Source organism: Mus caroli, unplaced genomic scaffold, assembly GCF_978045245.1.
Source record: "Mus caroli unplaced genomic scaffold, Mus_caroli_1 scaffold_4, whole genome shotgun sequence".
In the NCBI taxonomy this organism is placed as follows: Eukaryota; Metazoa; Chordata; class Mammalia; order Rodentia; family Muridae; genus Mus; species Mus caroli.
Window position 1 is genome coordinate 75,091,462 of NW_028227259.1, and position 17,977 is coordinate 75,109,438.

At 46.2% G+C, this 17,977-nt stretch overlaps 1 protein-coding gene and 1 pseudogene across 2 annotated transcripts; both read right to left on the bottom strand.

Annotated features, from left to right (window-relative positions):
• Positions 1-1,175: 1,175 nt before the first annotated feature.
• On the bottom strand, positions 1,176-5,296 carry LOC110295416 (zygote arrest protein 1). The gene is made up of 4 exons (XM_021163928.3): positions 4,305-5,296; positions 2,517-2,609; positions 2,364-2,438; positions 1,176-1,457 (listed from the first exon to the last, which is right to left on the bottom strand). Exons 1-4 carry the CDS (start codon positions 5,112-5,114, stop codon positions 1,314-1,316), a joined length of 1,122 nt encoding a protein of 373 aa, XP_021019587.3. The 5' UTR covers positions 5,115-5,296; the 3' UTR covers positions 1,176-1,313.
• A 609-nt stretch (positions 5,297-5,905) lies between these two features.
• On the bottom strand, positions 5,906-10,519 carry LOC110293808 (putative sodium/bile acid cotransporter 4; annotated as a pseudogene). Its single transcript, XR_015046842.1, has 3 exons — positions 9,794-10,519; positions 9,183-9,396; positions 5,906-6,740 (listed from the first exon to the last, which is right to left on the bottom strand). The product of XR_015046842.1 is annotated as a putative sodium/bile acid cotransporter 4 (transcript).
• Between the last annotated feature and the right edge of the window lie 7,458 nt (positions 10,520-17,977).

Here is a 17,977-nt window from a genome sequence, read left to right on the forward strand (position 1 = left end):
CTGTCAAACTCAACTGTCTCAAATTCCAGCTCACTTGACCTTGGCAGAACTGTGCTTTATTGAGTCCTTTAGCCAAGATGAGCTTCCCCATCACGTCAGTCCTTGGTCTTGAGTATTTGCTGATCTTTTAGATACTTGTGAGACACACCAATGAGGAGACTGAAAGGCTGGGAGCACTGCTCATGCATCAGCTTGACAGAGCAGTGATGAACCTGGGCCCAGGTGGACCCATCCCCTCCTCACAAGGACACTAGAGAGCCATCAAGCCCACTTTGGAATTTTAGCATGTTTCTTCGAATACTTGATAGTGCCCAAGGTGCCAGACCGGCATTCACTTCCTGGTGGACAGGTGTTGGTTGCTACTATAATAAAGTGTTTAGAAAAACTGGAAGGGAACAAGGTTTTTACCTGGTTGCAGTGGTGATGCTTGTGTTAGACCAACAACCAACACCTGCTCCATTAGAAGAACCTGAGGCTGCCTGCCCAGCATCAGCTGCAGTGGGCTCTCCAGTTTCCCAAGGGGACCTTTAAATGAGGACTAATTTAAATTTTAAAAAGCACAACACAACTTGATGTGTGCTGGGCCTTTTTTTTTTTTGGTTTTTTGAGACAGGGTTTCTCTTTATAGCTCTGGCTGTCCTGGAGCTCACTTTGTAGACCAGGCTGGCCTCGAACTCAGAAATCCGCCAGCCTCTGCCTCCCGAGTGCTGGGATTAAAGGCGTGCGCCACCTCGCCCGGCGTGCTGGGCCTTTTTAATAACATCTTTCTTAGGAACTTCAGACCTACAGACTGAAGCTGTAATATTCTTGTTTGTAAAACCTTAAGATTTGGGTGGAGAGATGGCTCAGCAGTTAAGAGCACCGCCTGCTCTTCCAGAGTTCCGGAGTTCCAAGTCCCAGCAACGACATGGTAGCTCACAACTATCTGTAATGGGATCTTATGCCTTTGTTTGGTGTGTCTGAAGACAGCTACAGTGTACTCATATATTTTATTTATAAATAAAATAAATTAAACAAAAAGAAAGAAAAACCTTAAGAGTTGAATGAAATGCCTGTAACTTCCCTAAGTCAACCTGACTCACTCTCATCAACAAATGTTAACAAAGTTACTGACTCTCCGCAAATGCACCCCTCAAACTGACACATGCATTGGATAAAGCCTCAAACTTGTTTGCAATACCTTTTATTCACAGGCTTTATATCCAAGTACACTGTCTTTCATGAAGAATTTGGAAAGGGGAGAGGTGAAGAGGGGAGAAAGCTCACTTGTCCACTCCATTAGCCTCATCTAGCAGAAATGTTTTCAACTCTCACTAAATGATGTATTTGAAGCTGAAGGTGCTGTCGCAGGACAGGCGTTTGTCCTTGCATCTCCCACACAAGTCTTGCCGATGGGGGCGTTTAGGGTCCACGTGGCGAAGTCTGACTGGGCAGGCACATCTAGTTCTTTTACAACTCTGAAAAATCAGAGTGAAAAGTACAAAGGGTGAGCCCTGTCTCCCCTGGATTCTTGGAGCTTCAAAACAGATTACAGAACAAGTGGCCTCTGTGCTGGGCACTGAGAGCCAAGTGAAGGGAAGCTTAGGGAAGTTTAAGGCCCCTTATTGTAGAAAGGTGCCTACAGTCCCCTTTTCTAGATGGAGTCTTTAGTGGCTTTCCATTCTTGGTTTCATAGGGACCACCCTAAAGTAATTAATTCTCCAATCACCAACTTTAAGTGCACTGGACTCTCAAACAGATGTGGAAGTCCTTTATCTCTGTCATTAATTTTAACAGGTAAATGTTGTCCTTTTTTTTTTTTTTTCATTTTAAAGGTTATCTAAGTCCCTTGGCACAGTGCTAAATTAATACTAAGCAAGCCAACTCTTAGCAGCCACGGTTATGGGTAAACTGCATAGAGCTAGACAGTGTAGGATGGTCTTACAGGAAACTCCCTTTGTAAACTCTCAAGAAAAGCCAGAGCTCAATTTCTTGCGTTTCATACGCTAACTTGGGGATGGATGTGTTTCCTATGTAGCATTGGGGTAATGGTGTACCACCTCAAGCCAGTAGAAAGGCACCCTGTTTTGCAATATGTTTTCCCTTAGGCAGAGTGGAAGAGGCAGGTAAGCAAGCCTTCTCTACTGCTAACGAGGTAACAGATACAAGAGAGGCCTTGCAATCAAGTTTTGCAAGAGCAGAAGGGCGTAAACACCCCATCTCACAGTGGAGGGGACTTTCTACCACCAACCTAGTCAAAAATGAAAAGGAAGGAGGAGGGAAAAGGTAGAGCCTAAAGCTACTTGGAACCTTCACCTCCTTCAGGGAATATACTCAAAGTCGTGCACCAAACCCCTCTTCCAAAATGAAAACATTTGATTTACTTGACAGGTGATGTCCTCCACTCGGTAAGGGTTGTAGGATTTCTCACACACTCGGCAGAACTGTTTGAAGTACACCTGCGAAAGAAAGAGCGTCGGCATGGAGCAGACACTCAGCAGCACAGCAGAACAGGAGGGCTACATGGTGTCTCTTACCTTACTGGTGCCCTGCACACACCACACATAGGCGCTCTCCCACCGGATTTTGCAGTCCTTGCAGTGATAGTAGCCGTACTTCTGCTCTAAGAACTGAACAGCAGGGTACCAGACTTTAAACAAGTGATGCCCGAGTGACCCTCATTTTCAGAACCTGGGACCACATTCCACTTGATACTTTAAGATTACCATGGTAGTAAGGTTAGACTTGGGTCAACCTCTAAATGAACCAGGTGAATGAATAGCTCAATCAAACAAATATGTAAACTGAGGCCAAACAAGATAGTTCATATACCAGCAGACTGATAAGTGGGTTTTTCCCCCTCAGACAAGGGAGAAGCCACATAGTGCGGTTTAGCGCTTGGGATTCTTCCCTCGGGCCCTTTATGTGGGCTGATGCATTAGGACGTTCACAAATGAAAACGTTGTTACGCCGAAAGAGAAAGGATCTTCTAAAACCTTTAATGTCTTCAACCAATATTAAATTCTCCTTGATGCTAGGTAAGTTTCCAAAAAAGTCCCGCTACCTACCCAACTCTAGCTCATTTGGTATGAACTACATAAGTGTTAGCACCTGGTTCTTAAACTTCCCGAGCTTCCCACTTAGTGACAAACAAGTTGGAATCAAGTTTTTATAATTAAGCCTTTAGGAATGACAGGGCCTTGGAAGAACTCTTAATGCGATTTTTTATAGGTGAACGACTATCACAGAGGCCAGAAAACTTGGGATTTCTGCCTAAGAGATCACACCCAGCTGTGAACGGCAAACGCCAAGCTCTTTTCTATTTTTTCTGACACCCCATTCCACTGCCACCCCAACCTCAAACACACCAGCCTTGAAATGACTGAAAAGCAAGGAATGTCTCAGAGTCCTCTCCTCGAGCTCATGGCTCTCCCTTTCTTTGGTGGGGGTGAACGACCTACAGCCCTCTTTGTGCCTCCTTGTTTGCTAGCACAGGCAGCAACTCAAGACCATCCAACAGCTTAGCAGCAGCTGGCCTTCTGGATGAATGGGGAGAGTGGTTTTTTTCTGGTTTTTTGTTGTTGTTGTTGTTTGTTTTGTTTTTGTTTTTAAGCCAGGCAAGTTTGGGAGAGAGAAGCTTCAGTTGACAGCTTCAGAAACGAAGGGAAGTGTCTGGTAGAGAATGAGCCTGCAAGTTAACCAAGACAGATCATCTAGAGGGGAAATAAGAAAAGGAGCCTTGGGAAACCGACTCTCCCTGCAGCGAAGTTCACAAGATTATGTTTCTTATGCACTTCCTTCAGCCGTCTGAAGTTTGGTCCAAACTAGACTGTGTGCATTCACCGCGGAGACCTAATGTGTAGCGTTTATGTGATCAGAATTAAATAATTACACTGGTATTCCCCAGGAGCAGAGGCTGCCAGTGGGTAGGGACAGACATGGGTTGATTTTTATTGTGTAAACGCCTCGCATTGTATTAACAGGCAGCTGCTGCAAAATCCTATATGCTCAGCTGTGAAACAACACCCTGTTCATCTAGAGGACCCTAATTCCGATCCTAAAACTCACATGATGATTCACAACCATCTGTAAAACGCCAGTCCCAGGGGATCCGATGCCCTCTTCTGCTCCCATCTCTCCACTACAACGAAGTGTACAGATACAACATGCAATCAAAACACCAAACATGTTAAAAACAAACAAACAAACAAAAGACAGACTGATGGCATGGAAGAATTCTATGTTCTGCATCACCAGAGCCACCAGCTTAGCCCTGAAGGAGCCCTACAATTCTGGGGGCGTCCAGGCCGCCAGGCTGGCCTCACCTGGAAACGCAGGCGCTCCTTGTCCTGCTCGGTGCTTTGAGGGGAGGCCCGGTCTGGACCAGCAGCCGAGTCACCCGGATCCTGAGCCATCTCTGCAGCAGGACATGGCTCCTCACTCCCAGGCTCAGACTGCATCGCCGCCAGGCTGTTCCTGTCCTCCCGTGGTGGCTGCTGCTCCCACCCGGCCTGCCCTTCAGCCTGGACGTCGCCCTCCTCGCTTCGCGGCTGGGGGACCGCTTTCCTCACGGCCACCTCTCTAGGCTCCGGTTCCCGGGTCCCCGCGGATGCCGGGCTCCCCTCTCCCTTCGTGGGTGTCTGCCTGCCCCCCGCAACCTCCAGCGAGGAGGAGAGGCCACAGAAGGTCACGGACGAGAACGGGGCGACGGTCTGCCAGGATCGCGGGGATCTCCCGGCGCCAGCGTGGCTACGGGGTTGGCCGGAACCCGACCGGGCGTCGGGGCTGGCTCGGCACCCTGCAGGCTGCAGCGTGCGGCGCCCGAGTGAACACTGCACTGAGGCGTCGCGGCGCGGGTTCACCTGCACTGCAGCGTCGCGGCTGCTGACCGACCGGGGACCCATCCGCGACAGCAGGGCCATGAGCTGTGCCCGCTGGTGGCTGTCGAAGTACTCCGCGGCCATGAGCTGTCTGTAGCCGGGGAGGAAGGAGGGGGGCGCGGGTCGGCAGCCCCTGGCTCCGAACCTCCAGCCATCCACAGCTTTGGCGACCTGCGGATAAGGATGCGGGCAGGGGTGGAACGTGCTCGCCGGGAACATGGGTGCGTCCCGCGCCTCGCCTGCCCAGGCAGCCATCAGCGCAGCCCAGCTGCCCTCCAAGCTGTGTTAAATAGGCAGCCGCGCACTGGTAGAAGAAGCCCTACCACCTGCTGTTGCCATGCGGAGCGAAACCTTCCCCACACTGGTTAAGAGGCAGAAAAAGAGCTTTCCTTGCTAGCCACAGTAACGATTTGTAGGGGAACTAGATAAGATGAGAATTCGACCCCAGAATCATCACCAGGATTAGCCGAGTCTGGTGGGCCCCCATGTCTGTAGCTCCAGATGTCTGTCATGAGGAAGGCAAGGGAGGCCAGTGTCTGATTAGGGAGCAAAATACCAAATGTTAGGAGACTGCTCTGAACCTCTTAGGTTATCTCAGATCAAAGCTCCAGTCTCCCAGAGCAGTGGGACAGTGTCCAGCCACAGGCCTTTCAGGAAGGAAAGCCTGTAGCCACAGCCCTTTCCCACGGATGAACAAAGGGGCCCATTTTCTCTCCCTGATGTGAGGTCTACGCATTTTCCTAAGTAAATCATTCCTTCAGATGATAAATGGAGCTGAGATGCGTTTATACAAATACAGGAAACATATGGGGGAAAATGCCTTTCACAGCTAGACAATGTTGATGGCCATTAACAATAGATACTAGATCAAGTAGTCACACACATTAATACGATTTTCTCTGGCTTGAGAGTGGTTTGACGATGCAATGCTATCTTGTAGTTTCACTGACCCGTTTTGAACTTTTCTCAATACAGGCTTGCCCTGAACAGAATCGGTTGTTTGTAAGTTGAGCAAACCCATGGTTCTGTTTTACAAACACCAGACATCTACATTTCCAACCCCATTTCCTATCTGTAGCGATGCTGGTGGAAATGGCAAAATAAACAAACAAAAACCGAAAAACAAAAACAAACAGCATACCACTTAAACAGAGGACGCGGCACTTTAGTTGATCCAGGTGTAAGCAATATTGGGACACTCTGTTGAGCTAGAAAAACACATGGGTAATACTGAAATACAACATTACAGTGGGAAGAGCAAATCTGTTACAGGAAATATCAACCAATCTTTATCCCGGATGCGAACCATACTCGCTACCAATGGTCACAAATAGGAAGTGATGTTTCAGCTCCCGTGAATCTCCTCGGTCAGAGGGCGGTCTGGGTGGTCTCCATCATCACTAAGTCATCCGTCCCCACGGTGCCATAGGAGGTGTCTGACATTTCCTCTTCTTTCAGTTTCTTATAAGAAATATCGGTGTCTTCGTCTTCGTCTAGGGCCTCTCGCTTGTGCAGTATCTCACTTCCGTACATTTTGTAGATCAACACGAAGACCCCTGCCTCGGCAGACTGGAAGAGGGCGTAGAGCAGAGGGAACATGTACATGCTACCTATGAAGCGAGGCGGGAAGGCCAGTTTGAGAATGGCAGTGCAGAGTTGCACGTTCTGACTTCCTGTTTCCAGACACACAGTCCTCTTGCAGTTGGGCGGGAGGTGGAAGAGGGTAGCTAAACCATAGCCCGAGGAGTAGCCCGCCAGAGGCATAAAAATGGCAACCACATAAACAGTTGCGGGAATGCTTGCCAGCAGTTCAGGTCCCAGCATGGTGCCAGTCATTATGAAAAGAACCACCAGGGTCACAAGCAGAGACCACAGGGAAACCTGATAAGAAAAGAAACACATGGGCAACCTATCAGCAACAACATCACTGAGGAGGCATCTGGACAAGCTACATCCATTCTAACCTCGCAAACAAAGCCTGAAGCTCCTTAGACATAACTGCTTGGAGACCTAGCTTGACATCCAGTGGCTCCTCTGGGCTCTTCACTTGCTTGGGATGGAAGGACAGACAGACAGACTACTCCTTCTGAAAAGGTCTTCAAATTGATAAAGCAGAGATCAGGGGAAGTTACTGTTACTAGGCAGACTGTCCCTCAGCCTCTTGGCCTCGGGCACACAACGTTTAGTACTCTTTGTGTGTGTTTAATGCACTGTCTTGCTTATTTCCAATGGAGCAGCTAGAATTTAGCCCAAGAACCCAGTTATGGTCTGAGGACTAGCCTGGGCAACATAGTCTTCATCTCTCCTGAACTCTGTGCTTTCTACTTGAAATTAGTTCTTATTTCATACTGGAAAGCAAAGGCTGCTAACATTTACAATGAAAATTAACTTAGTCTAGGATATTTTTAACCTTCAAAGTATAGCTCCAAAGATGGCTAAGAATATGGAAACAATTATCAACTCATTTGATTAGAGAAAATTCTAAGGTATGATGAATTGTTTTTAATTCCGTAACTCTGCTCCTTGATTTGTCTCTGAAAAACTGTAAGTTTCTTGCGGTTCTTAGGGTGTTTTACAATGGTGAGGTAGTTTTAGGTATGTTGCTACTGGCCGGGTCAAATGTGCACTGTTGACGATCTAGTACATTGTTCTCATTCAAGTGAAAGAGGATGCACAAATATCTAAATTCCCCCAATCTCCTTAAGATAGGTGAGTTGCTCTTTTCCCATAGGATATGACTGCAACAGGGATCCAAGACCCTGAAGAGTAATCCTGCCTCTCTGAGGGAGCAGAGCAGAGAGGTAATTCTTCTGGAGTCTCTGGGCTTGACATGCACCTAGCGATCTTTTAAAGATATTTAAAATGGATCTTGGCTGCTCAAAATTTCTATTCGAGGAGATACTGAAATAGCTTCCTATGGTATATAAAACACAAGCCCACTGACAGAGAACTATCACAAAGCAACACTTTTATTAATTTCCAAAGTGTATCACATTGGAGGCACTGACAGGAAATCCAATTGCTTCATTCTGAGGATGCTAGCTACAAAGTTCTTTTAAGTGATTTAAGAGGTTTTTTTTTTTTTTTTTTTTTTGGTTTTTTTTTTTGTTTGTTTTTTGTTTTTCGTTTTTTTTTTAAAAAAAAAAAAAAAGAAGAGCCGGGCAATGGTAGCACACACATTTAATCCCAGCACTCGGGAGGCAGAGGTGGATTTCAGAGTTCGAGGCCAGCTTGGTCTACAAAATGAGTTCCAGGACAGCCAGAGCTACACAGAGAAACCCTGTCTCGAAAAAACAAAAGAAGAAGGAGAAGGAGAAGAAGAAAGAAGGGGGAGGAGGAGGAGAAGGAGGAGGAGGAGGAGAAAGGAACAAAAGATGAGAAAAGTCGTTTGGGAGAGCAGTAAGATTGGATGCTCACTTTCAGATTTGCAAAGCAAAGCTGAATGGCTGCCCTTACTAAACACATCTCAGGAGCATCCAAGGGGATGATACGGCAGAAGCATGTGTGTATTAAATCCTATATTGGCTATAGTGTAGCCACTTAGAGCTGGACCTGGCTTTATTTTGTGCTTTAAGGCCAACATTCTGTGTGTTCTATTATATTGAGAACATTATCTTGCTAATTTGAATTTTTTAAGTAAGCTACTTAAGGATACTATTTCAGGTTTTGTTTCCTCAGAATTAGAGTTCCACTCTTGAAAACATACTTAATGCATTATAAAATGTTTTGAATAATTCTATTTAATCTGCTCTGATTTTTAGTACTATTCAATTTGTGGGAATTGCTTGCCATTTTGTGGTTTTGTTTGTTTGTTTTGAGACATAGTCTCACTATGTAGCTCCTGTCCGGGAACTCACTATGCAGACCAGACTGGCCCTGAACTCGGTGATCTGCCTGCTTCTGCCTCCCAAGTGCTTGGATTACAAGCATGTGGCTCTGTACCCTGCTAATGTTTGCCATTTGACCACACTGTGCCCCCATGAGTGGTTACTAATTGTTCATTTTCAGAGGTCTCACCACCTACCAGGTAGGAGTTGAGACAGGGTCGTCTTGCTTTGTAGTCCAGGTTGGTTTCAAACTCCAGATCCTCGTGGCTCATCCCCTGAGCAGCAGGATTACCACCTGCATCATTATTCCCAACTTGAGCTGTGACTTAATTAGAGATATTCCCCTAGGAATTTCCCACTTCAGACACTTCAGGCTTGCCATATACACCTAAGTATGTCCCTAAAAGTCCTTTGTATCCTTCCCTGCTTTCCAAACCTACTAGCACATCTGCTACTCTTCAGAGACCAGACTCTAGGAAGAGAAGAGAGAGCCTACCTTCACAATGTAGTCAGCCATCAGGTTGTATTTGTAGAGAATGAAAACACCTAGCCCAATAGGGATGAGAGTGCTGTAGAGAGTCAGGGTGACTGCCCCCAGGTGGAGCAATTGCACCAGAGGGTTATTGATCCAGGCAGGGCTGTAGATCCAGAGGCAGAGGGGCATCAACACAAGGGCCAGGAGTGTGGAGGAAATGGTCATGATGATGCTGCAAAAAGGTATGAGCAGAAGTCAGAAAGGGATTTGAGCCAGAGTCAGCCATGTCTTTCCTTACCTGTTACAAAGCCCCCGGAAGGGAGGTGGTAACACTGCAAGCCTCCGGGTTAAAGTCTGCAGAGAATCTATTTTATCATGTCTCAATAGAAACAGGAATTCCAGGCAAGACAATGGCCTAGGATGCAGGACCCAGGACAGCTGCCCTGGGCGTTGTGAAGCCTGGAAACTGAGTAACTGAGAGGACACAAAGGAAAGAAACCTTTTTTCTTTTAACCCTACCAAATAGCCTGCAGCGTGGAAGCTGGCGAAGTGACTTGTAGGATGAAACTCGATTACATTGCACACTCAAGATTACTTTCCTTATGGTACTACAGTCCTGATTTGCTTTTTTGAGGTTCATGTCGCTGTCCACCAGCAGGGACATGAGATTGGAGAGATTTCCACCAGGTCAGCAGCCACATAAGAGTATGGCCACCGCAGCCACCTCATCCAGCTTGAAGATGAGGGCCAGCAAGAAGGCTAGCAGCGGCCAGAAGCCGACTGGCAGGCAGAGCACACAGCCAGTAGAGCGCCCACGGGCCTCCAGATGTGCGCCCTTCTCGAAGTGGTTCACGTCCACAGTACAGCCTAGACCCAGCATGGTGATTCACAAGGCGGCGCCCACAAACAAGTTCAGCCCGTGGTTGAGCGGCCTGTCCCAGAATGGGGACTCGTGGAGGATCCAGGGCCCAGGGAAAGCGGAGGAGCCCTGGCCAGCCATGCCGACTGCGACTGCGACTGCGAGGCTGCTGCTCGTGGGCTCTGGAGTCGGGGTCGCCTCTGGGCTAAAGCCCATGTTCGGACTAGGAGCGAGGCTGAGCCCGGGACCGGGACTAGAGGTGACAGCGAGAGGCGAGAGGGTGCTGGCGTTCGCCCTGCTGACTTTGGGAGACAGGGTGAGGTTGTCAGGCAGCAGCGAGGACTGGGCAAGGAGCAAAGTCATGTTGTCCAGGCTGTCCATGGAGCTGTCGCCGAGGCGCGGTCTGCAGAGGCAGTCCCTGGCCACACCTCCCTCGGTCTTGTGGTCCCTTTTACCTGTCTGTCTGGTCAAGTGTCCCCGCAGCGTCGGTGCGGCGGGCTGGTCGGGCTGGTCGTCGCTCCGCTCCGTTGTGCATGCTGCCCTGCAGCTGGTACTGAGCACTGCATGGCCCTGTCTTCGCCCGCCCGCACCGCAGGCCCCGCCCTGCAGCTCGGTCCCCTCCTTTTAATCACAGCTAAGTGGCTCTGTACCAGTGCAGCCAGGGGCGGAACAAAGACCCTACAAAGTCCAAGAGGGCGGAGAAGACCAACCAGGCCTGGCTACCCATCAAATTCTCTGATGGTCCTGCCTCTTTTTCTTTTGAAAATAATTTTTCTAGTTCAAATGTTAAATTTGAACATAAAGTCCCATGTGAGGTTTGGATAGATGTATAAGCTTGTCAAGTCATATTGAATGTAGCTACTTCAACATTTATCTGTTTTGTTTTGTTTTGTTTTTATGATGAAAACATTTCCTATGCTTTCGCCTAGCAGTGCACAATTATCTTTAGTCAGTCTGCACAGCAGCTGCGCACCAGAACTCGGCCTCTTTGGTAATGAAATTTAGAGGGCCAGACTCATCGAATGGAGAAAAAGAAGCTCATCTATGTATATATAAGTCATATATATAAATAGCTTAAATAGCCCGCAGCCCTACCCATAGAGGCACCAGGTTTCATGTGAGCCGGTCTAAAAGCAGCACGTGTCTCTGGCTTAAATTCGCAAACGAAAGTGTTAAGCCTTTATGTCCAGCCTAAGAGTTAAAAAAACAATAATACTGATCATGGTTTTTTGAGCCTGGTGCTATTTCAGAGCCAGGGCATACACATGGGCTCTATACTCTGTCTACAAATTCTATTTCATTTGTATTGATACATTGCAATTGTACATATCCATTGTGGGTGGCATAGCATTTTAATCACATACACAATGCTAACGATCAGATGAGAGCCATTGGCACACATTTGCATTGTCTCTGCTTAGGAAACTTGAATCCTCCCAGGCCCTGTATTGAAAATATTCAATCACTAGTTGCCAGTTACCCTTCTGGGTCATACCTGACTCTTACAGTTGGAGGCAGGACACCCCCACTTCCCCATACGAAGCTCCTAAGTACCTGGCTCGATCTCCACCTTGTTGTGAAGCTGGGCTGAGAAAAGTCTTGATGAAAACAATGAATGTTAAGGGTGTTGTGGTCAGCTTTCACTGCAAACACCCGTTCTAACTAACTAGGTAGTATAGACTTTGGTTGTGGTTTGTTTTGGTGTGCGAAGTTTTATTTGTTTGCAAGGATTTATACATATAAATACACATATATAAAACAAGGTTTATAATGTTGTTAGAAATTTAAAGGAGTCAATGGCAGGTGGGGAGAAGACATTTCCGTGGTCACAGATTTATGAAGTATCGTGAGTAGAGTCTCAGCGCTGGGATCAGAGGACTGGACAGAAACGAAGTATGGAGAGGCTTGCCCGCAGACAGGCTAATCCCACACAAATCACCTCAGAGTCTACCGGAACAGAGCCTCAGCAGTGTGAAGCCCATCACTCCATACACGTCAGAGGAAAGGAACTTCTCTCCATAGAGTGTATCTCCTAAGGAGGTGGGAATGTCCCTGGAGTAATTACAGCAGTGCAGCCAGTTAACAGCCAGCATGGGAATGTCTAGCCTATGTCAGGGCCCAGGCTGTTCTTGCTGAGCAAAACCAAGACGGAGTGAATTCTTCCCCACAAGAAATGATTCCTATCCCTTTCCCAGAGAGACAGGGTGATACTGTGAGCCCCGTCTTTGTTTTTCTTCCTCCCCAGGTCTCATGGAAACGGCAGAGGAGATGAAAAATGAGACTACAATCCTACCGTGCTGAAGCACACACAATCTTCTGCTCCTCCACTGTAGGATTAATTCAAGGAGGTTAGAACTTCAGCAAACATTTGGGAGCACAATATGTTCTAATGTCCTAAACTCAAAAAAGGGGCATTCACGTGTGTAAAGCTCTGAAGAACATGGGCTGTAATGAAAAATAGTCTATGTTTTCAAGACCTACAAGGTTAAAAGACAGATGTGTAATGAGATGTGCTCTTCATGACTTGAGTACATCCTGACAGTGCCATTTTATCACAAGATCAGGGTGGCTTTACCTACCAAGCCCAGCTATAGTTGAAGTTTTGAATTTCCCCCCAAAGCCTCAATGCTAAAGGTTCAGTCCCAATCTGAAGTCCTGGCACTGCTAAGGGGTGGGGCCTATTGGAAGCTCTTTACTTCACTGAGAGAATGCTTGCAAAGAGAACTGTGAGATCTCAGCCCCTGCTCACTCGGTTTTGATTCCTGGCTAAGAGACAAACAGCTTGGCTTCCTGTGTGTTTCCACCTCATACGATGCTCCAAAGCAATACAGGTAAGCAATCATGGGCTGATGCTGAAACTTTCAAAATCATGAAACAAAACCTCTTCTCTTTGTAAGCTGACTATCTCAGGTGTTTTGTTACAGAGCTGTTTTATATTCTCAAGCCCTGGACTTAAGATGAGCTAAGAACACCCCTGGCAGGGATGCAGCTGAGGCTGGCTCAGTTGACCGTGCACCAAGCCTGCTTGCTTTAGCATGGCTCCTCCTCATTTTAAAGATATTAAAACCCACAAATAAAATAAGCAGTCATTACAGGCAGACTAACCAGCTCCTCCCAGGGCTTGGGGAGAAATCTGGGAGGCAATTTGTACAATGGGTGAAGAATGGAAACAGAGAGTGCTGGATGGAAACTAGAAAGGCCAGGATCCTGCTCAGCCTACAACAATGGGGGGCTGTGTGGACCCCGCAGACCTGTGGCCATTTCTCCTGCAGTGGCTGCTGTTAGTGCAAAGGGAAAGGGTGCTCTTGCCTGTTCTATTCTTCCTGAACTCTCACTGCTGAGGCGAACCTTCCAGGATCGGGGACAGAGCCACCTATGGGGAAAAAAAAAAAAAAAAAACTAAAAGTGCAGCAGGAAAAAATGTACATGCTAGGAATGCACACAAGAGCACAAGAAGGGATGAAAACAGTGGTACTATAGAAAACACTCACATGCACTTACAACCAAACAAATGAAAGTGTAACAATCAGAGGGCATTGTCTTAGCATTGGAAAAGATTAGAACGACTAATTATGTGGTAGAGCAGGGGTATGCTGCATCAACTCCACACTCATCTGGTCAGTCTTACGTTTCTAGAAGAAAACTTGACAGTAGATGACACCTGCCCTACAAATGTGTATCCTCTTTGACCTGGTGAGTCTGTCTCCGGGTATTTATCCCAACAACTGGGGGATTGAAAACATACCTGAACACGGCATGCACATCCGGGGTGCGCAGTGAACTCTCTGGAGCCTCTCGTCTCATCTCACGTGTGACTTCACAAGAAGTTTGCAGCAATGCTCACAAACAGAGAGTGAGACACATGCCTAACACACTATCAGATGCCAGTACTCCCTTGTAAATGCACTGTCCTGTGAACTAAGAGGCAGTAATCGGGATGCTGTTGTGCAGACTCTAAGTATCATGCTTTGGGACTGGAGTTCCTTATTTGCAGTACCTGAGATCAAACCCAGTGCCTGGCACACTGTGCATTCTGGCACACTGCATCCTGTTCTACTATGGAGAAACCACCCCACCTCGATGACCAGAGGTCTTTAGTTTTTAATTTGCATTGTTTATTTTCCTTTATGTGTGCACCAGGGTAAGTGTTTGTGCTTTACATTCATGGAGGTGCCCTTGAAGGACAGGTGTCCTTCAAGGAGTTATAAACAAGGAGTTATAAACAATTATGAGCCACCTGATATGGGTGCTGGGAACCGATCCCAGGTCCTCTGAAAAAGCAGCAAGTGCTTTTAACCACTGAGCCATCTCTGCAGTCCCATGAACAAACCTGGGATTCAACTAAAGTGCTGTGTGTGCTTTTCTGTGTCTGTACTTTTGCTTTGTTTTGGGGGGAGTGGATCACTGCCTTTTCTGATTCCTAAGAAGGCTCAAGACACGTTTGGAAGAATGATTAATAGAAGAAGGAGGAGGATGAGGAGAAGAAAAAAGGGAAGAAGATGAAGAAGAAAACACTACTATTTGAAGTGAAATATTAAAATGCAAATAAGTCCACAAATGTATGTATGTGTATATATGTGTCTATATACAGGCTAGTAAATATTCTAAACGTATATGCATTTGGGAGGTATATATACATATTTAAATGTCTGGACAGTCTTTAAAATGAGGATTATTTCAGGTGAAGTGCCAGGAATTCTGACTCAACTCGGTTTAAGCTGGAAAGAGATTATTGACTCACAGAAATGATTAATCTCTATATGTGGCTGGATCCCAGAGTTAAGTTGAAGACCCTACCTCTTTCCATTCTCCACTTTCTCTATAGGGGCCCAGGGAGCTTCCACTGTATGCTGCCATCTTAGATGTAGCTGCAGCAAGAGTCATTGCTTCTTCTCTATAGTCTTCCCCAATGGTTCATTTGGTCCAAGCAAGAGAGCTAGAATTATCCTCAGTCAACTGTGCACCCAGAGAGCAGGCATCCTTACTCAAGCTTTCAGAGTAGTCCATGATCCCTCAAGACAGAAGACTCAGAAGCAGCTATGGAGTTTCATACAGGAATGAGGTGGAATGCTGAGTGCTGTTAATGGGAGGAAACAGGGATACTGGGAATAGAAACAGCAGGGCCCACAGAAGTTGTAGCATGGCCACCAGCAGGTCTCTGCCTCTCACTGCATTTCCCACATCAGAGGTTGCTTTCAGAACCTTTTCCAGTTCCCTTTGAAAGCGTCAGATTCCATGGGATGCAATTGTACACTTCCTAGCCCATCAATACAGATGTTACTGAGCCCAGGTCTCCTTCCGTGTTATCTTCAAGTGTGTGTGTGAGAGGAGCCCTTGCTCTTGAGCAGTGAGGCAAGAGCAGGCGTGTGTTTTAACTAAGATTAGTTCGCCCTTCCTTTCTCTGCTAGTCTTCTGTTGCCCAATTAGCCCAATCTTGCTTCCACTTATATTTTAACCTAAAATTTCAACCTGATCTTGGCGCATTTGGGCAGAATTTTCTAGGGACTTCATACCTTTCAAGTAGCACAGAGTCAAATGGCACAGGCATGGTGCACATCTTTAACCCCAGCACTCAGGGAGCAAAGGCCAGTAGATTTCTATTAATTCAAGGCTAGCCTTGTCTACAAAGCCAGTTCCAGGCCAGCAAGAGCTATACAGTGAGACCATATCTCCGAGAGAGAGAGAAAGAGACAGAGACAGAGAGAGACAGAGAGAGAGAGACAGAGACAGAGAGAGAGAGACACAGAGACACAGAGAGAGACAGAGAAACAGAGAGAGAGACAGACAGAGACAGACAGAGAGATAGAGAGAGAGAGAGACAGAGAAAAAACAGAGAGAAACAGAGAGAAAAAAAGAAAGGAGGGAGGAAAAGAAGGAAGAAAGGAAGGTGAGAGGTCTGTTATCTGATAAACTGACCAGCAAAAACAAAGCCCCAGCAGGATATTAAAGTGAAAGATGAATTTGGCACAAATATATACAGAAACTGTCCACTGATATTTTCAAGGCTTACTAGTAAAATATTACCTCTGTCTAAAACCGGACTGCACTGAGGGTTTTGAATTGGGTTGTTTTATATTCTGTTGCTCTATACAAAGGAGAAAAGGAATTAACATTTCTACCAAGACAGAATCTCATTACATAGCCCTGACCTTGTTGTATAGACCAGGCTGGATGCAAACTCATAGAGACCTACTTATTCCTGTCTCCAGGGTACTGAGATTAAAGGCATGTACCACCAAAATAATTTATTATTATGATTACTTATATACATGTGTATGTATGTATGAATGAATGTATGTATCTATATTAATTTAGGCCATGTGGTTGCATGTCCTCAGAGGTCAAAAGAAGGAGTTGAACTCCTTGAAGCTGAGTTGCAGGTGGCTGTGAGCCACCCGGCATGGACACTGGGAACACTTAGGTCCTTTGGAAGAGGATCATGTGCTCTTAATCACTAATGTATCATGGAAATGTTATCTTCAGTATATGCAAAGGTCAATTTCTCTTATTGAAACTTTTCTCTGTTTGTATGAAGTGAGTCACAGAAGCATGTTTTGACCCTCTTCTTTCTGCTGGGAAATTGTATAGAAGACTGGCTTCATGTGATTTGGTCATTTTTATATCTTCTGTATCTCTTCTTACTCTCAGGATTCATCTTGCCATTCAAGAGCTGCTTTCAGTTACTGCCTACCAATGCCATGCCCTGGTACCTCTCCATCACTGCTCCCATTGCCCTGGTAATCAATGCCACGCCCTAGCACCGGTCCATCACTGCTCTTGGTGCCCTGGTTAGCACTGAACATTGACCAAGGGAAAGTGGATGGAGATGGGCCCTGCTTTCTCTCTCCGTTTCTACAAAAACATGTTTAAAGATTTGAAGAGAGGATTACTGAGGGCTCAGTGAGAAGATGATTAAAATTGGTTCAATTGGGGCTGGAGAGGTGGCTCAGTGGTTAAAAGCACTAACTGCTCTTCCATAGGACCTGGGTTCAATGACCAGAATCCACATGGTGACTTACAACTGTCTGTAACTCCAGTTCACAGAAGACATTCACAGACACAATGGCCTCTGCTAGTACCAGGTGTGAATGTGGAACACAAATACACAGGCTGTTCACACAGACTGATCTCCACAGGTATGCTTTGACCCACACATAAACATGTGTGCACAAGTACTAAATTAATAGTTAATTCATTAAAAGCATTCATCTAAAAAGCAATTTATGTCTTCAATTCCCATTTCTGGTAATATGGCTGACTCAGTGGGCCCTCCTCTAAAAAACAAAAATAAATAAATAAATAAATAAATAAATGCCAGCTCTGCCGAGTAAAAAATAGAGCAAGCATCCTTTCACAGGCATGGTGAGGCCTCAGTAAAGTCACAGAAATCCCCAGGAATTAGAACCAGAGAAAAGAAGATAAAAACGCTAAGCAGGGATTTTCTGGCCAGAGTTTCTAAAGTTTTTGGCTTTCCCTTTCATGGCCATATGGAGATGAGAGATTATGTCTGATGAGAGCTGGGGTTGCATTGTTAATGTGACAGGGTCTAGAACTGCCTTGGCGACCAATCTCTGGGCACGGGTTTTGTTTTTGTTTTTTTGTTTTTGGTTGTTGTTTTTTTTTCTTTGTTTCATTTGTTTTTTGAGTTATGGTTTCTCTGTGTAGCCTTGACTGTCCTGGAACTTGCTCTGTAGTCTACCTGCCTTTAATTACCATGTGCTGGGATCAAAGACATGTTCCACCCCTGCCCGGTCAATTTCTAGACATGTTTGTGAGGGATTTTCTTTGGTTAGATTAATTAAGTTCAGTGGAGTAAAGGTGGGGTGGGCTAGTGGGGTGGTTTGAATATGCTTGGCCCATGGAGTGGCACTATTAGGAGGTGTAGCTAGTTGGAGGAGGTGTGGCCTTGTTGGAGGGAGTGTGTCACTGTGGGCGTGGGCTTTAAGACCCTCCTCCT

Excerpts from the sequence above, each read along its gene's own strand:
- LOC110295416 (XM_021163928.3), bottom strand. The coding sequence starts at position 5,114 with ATGGCTGCCTGGGCAGGCGAGGCGCGGGACGCACCCATGTTCCCGGCG. Across the intron at positions 2,610-4,304 it reads AGGAGCGCCTGCGTTTCCAG|TTCTTAGAGCAGAAGTACGG; the intron begins GTGAGGCCAGCC and ends CCTGCTGTTCAG. Across the intron at positions 2,439-2,516 it reads GTGTGCAGGGCACCAGTAAG|GTGTACTTCAAACAGTTCTG; the intron begins GTAAGAGACACC and ends TTTCTTTCGCAG.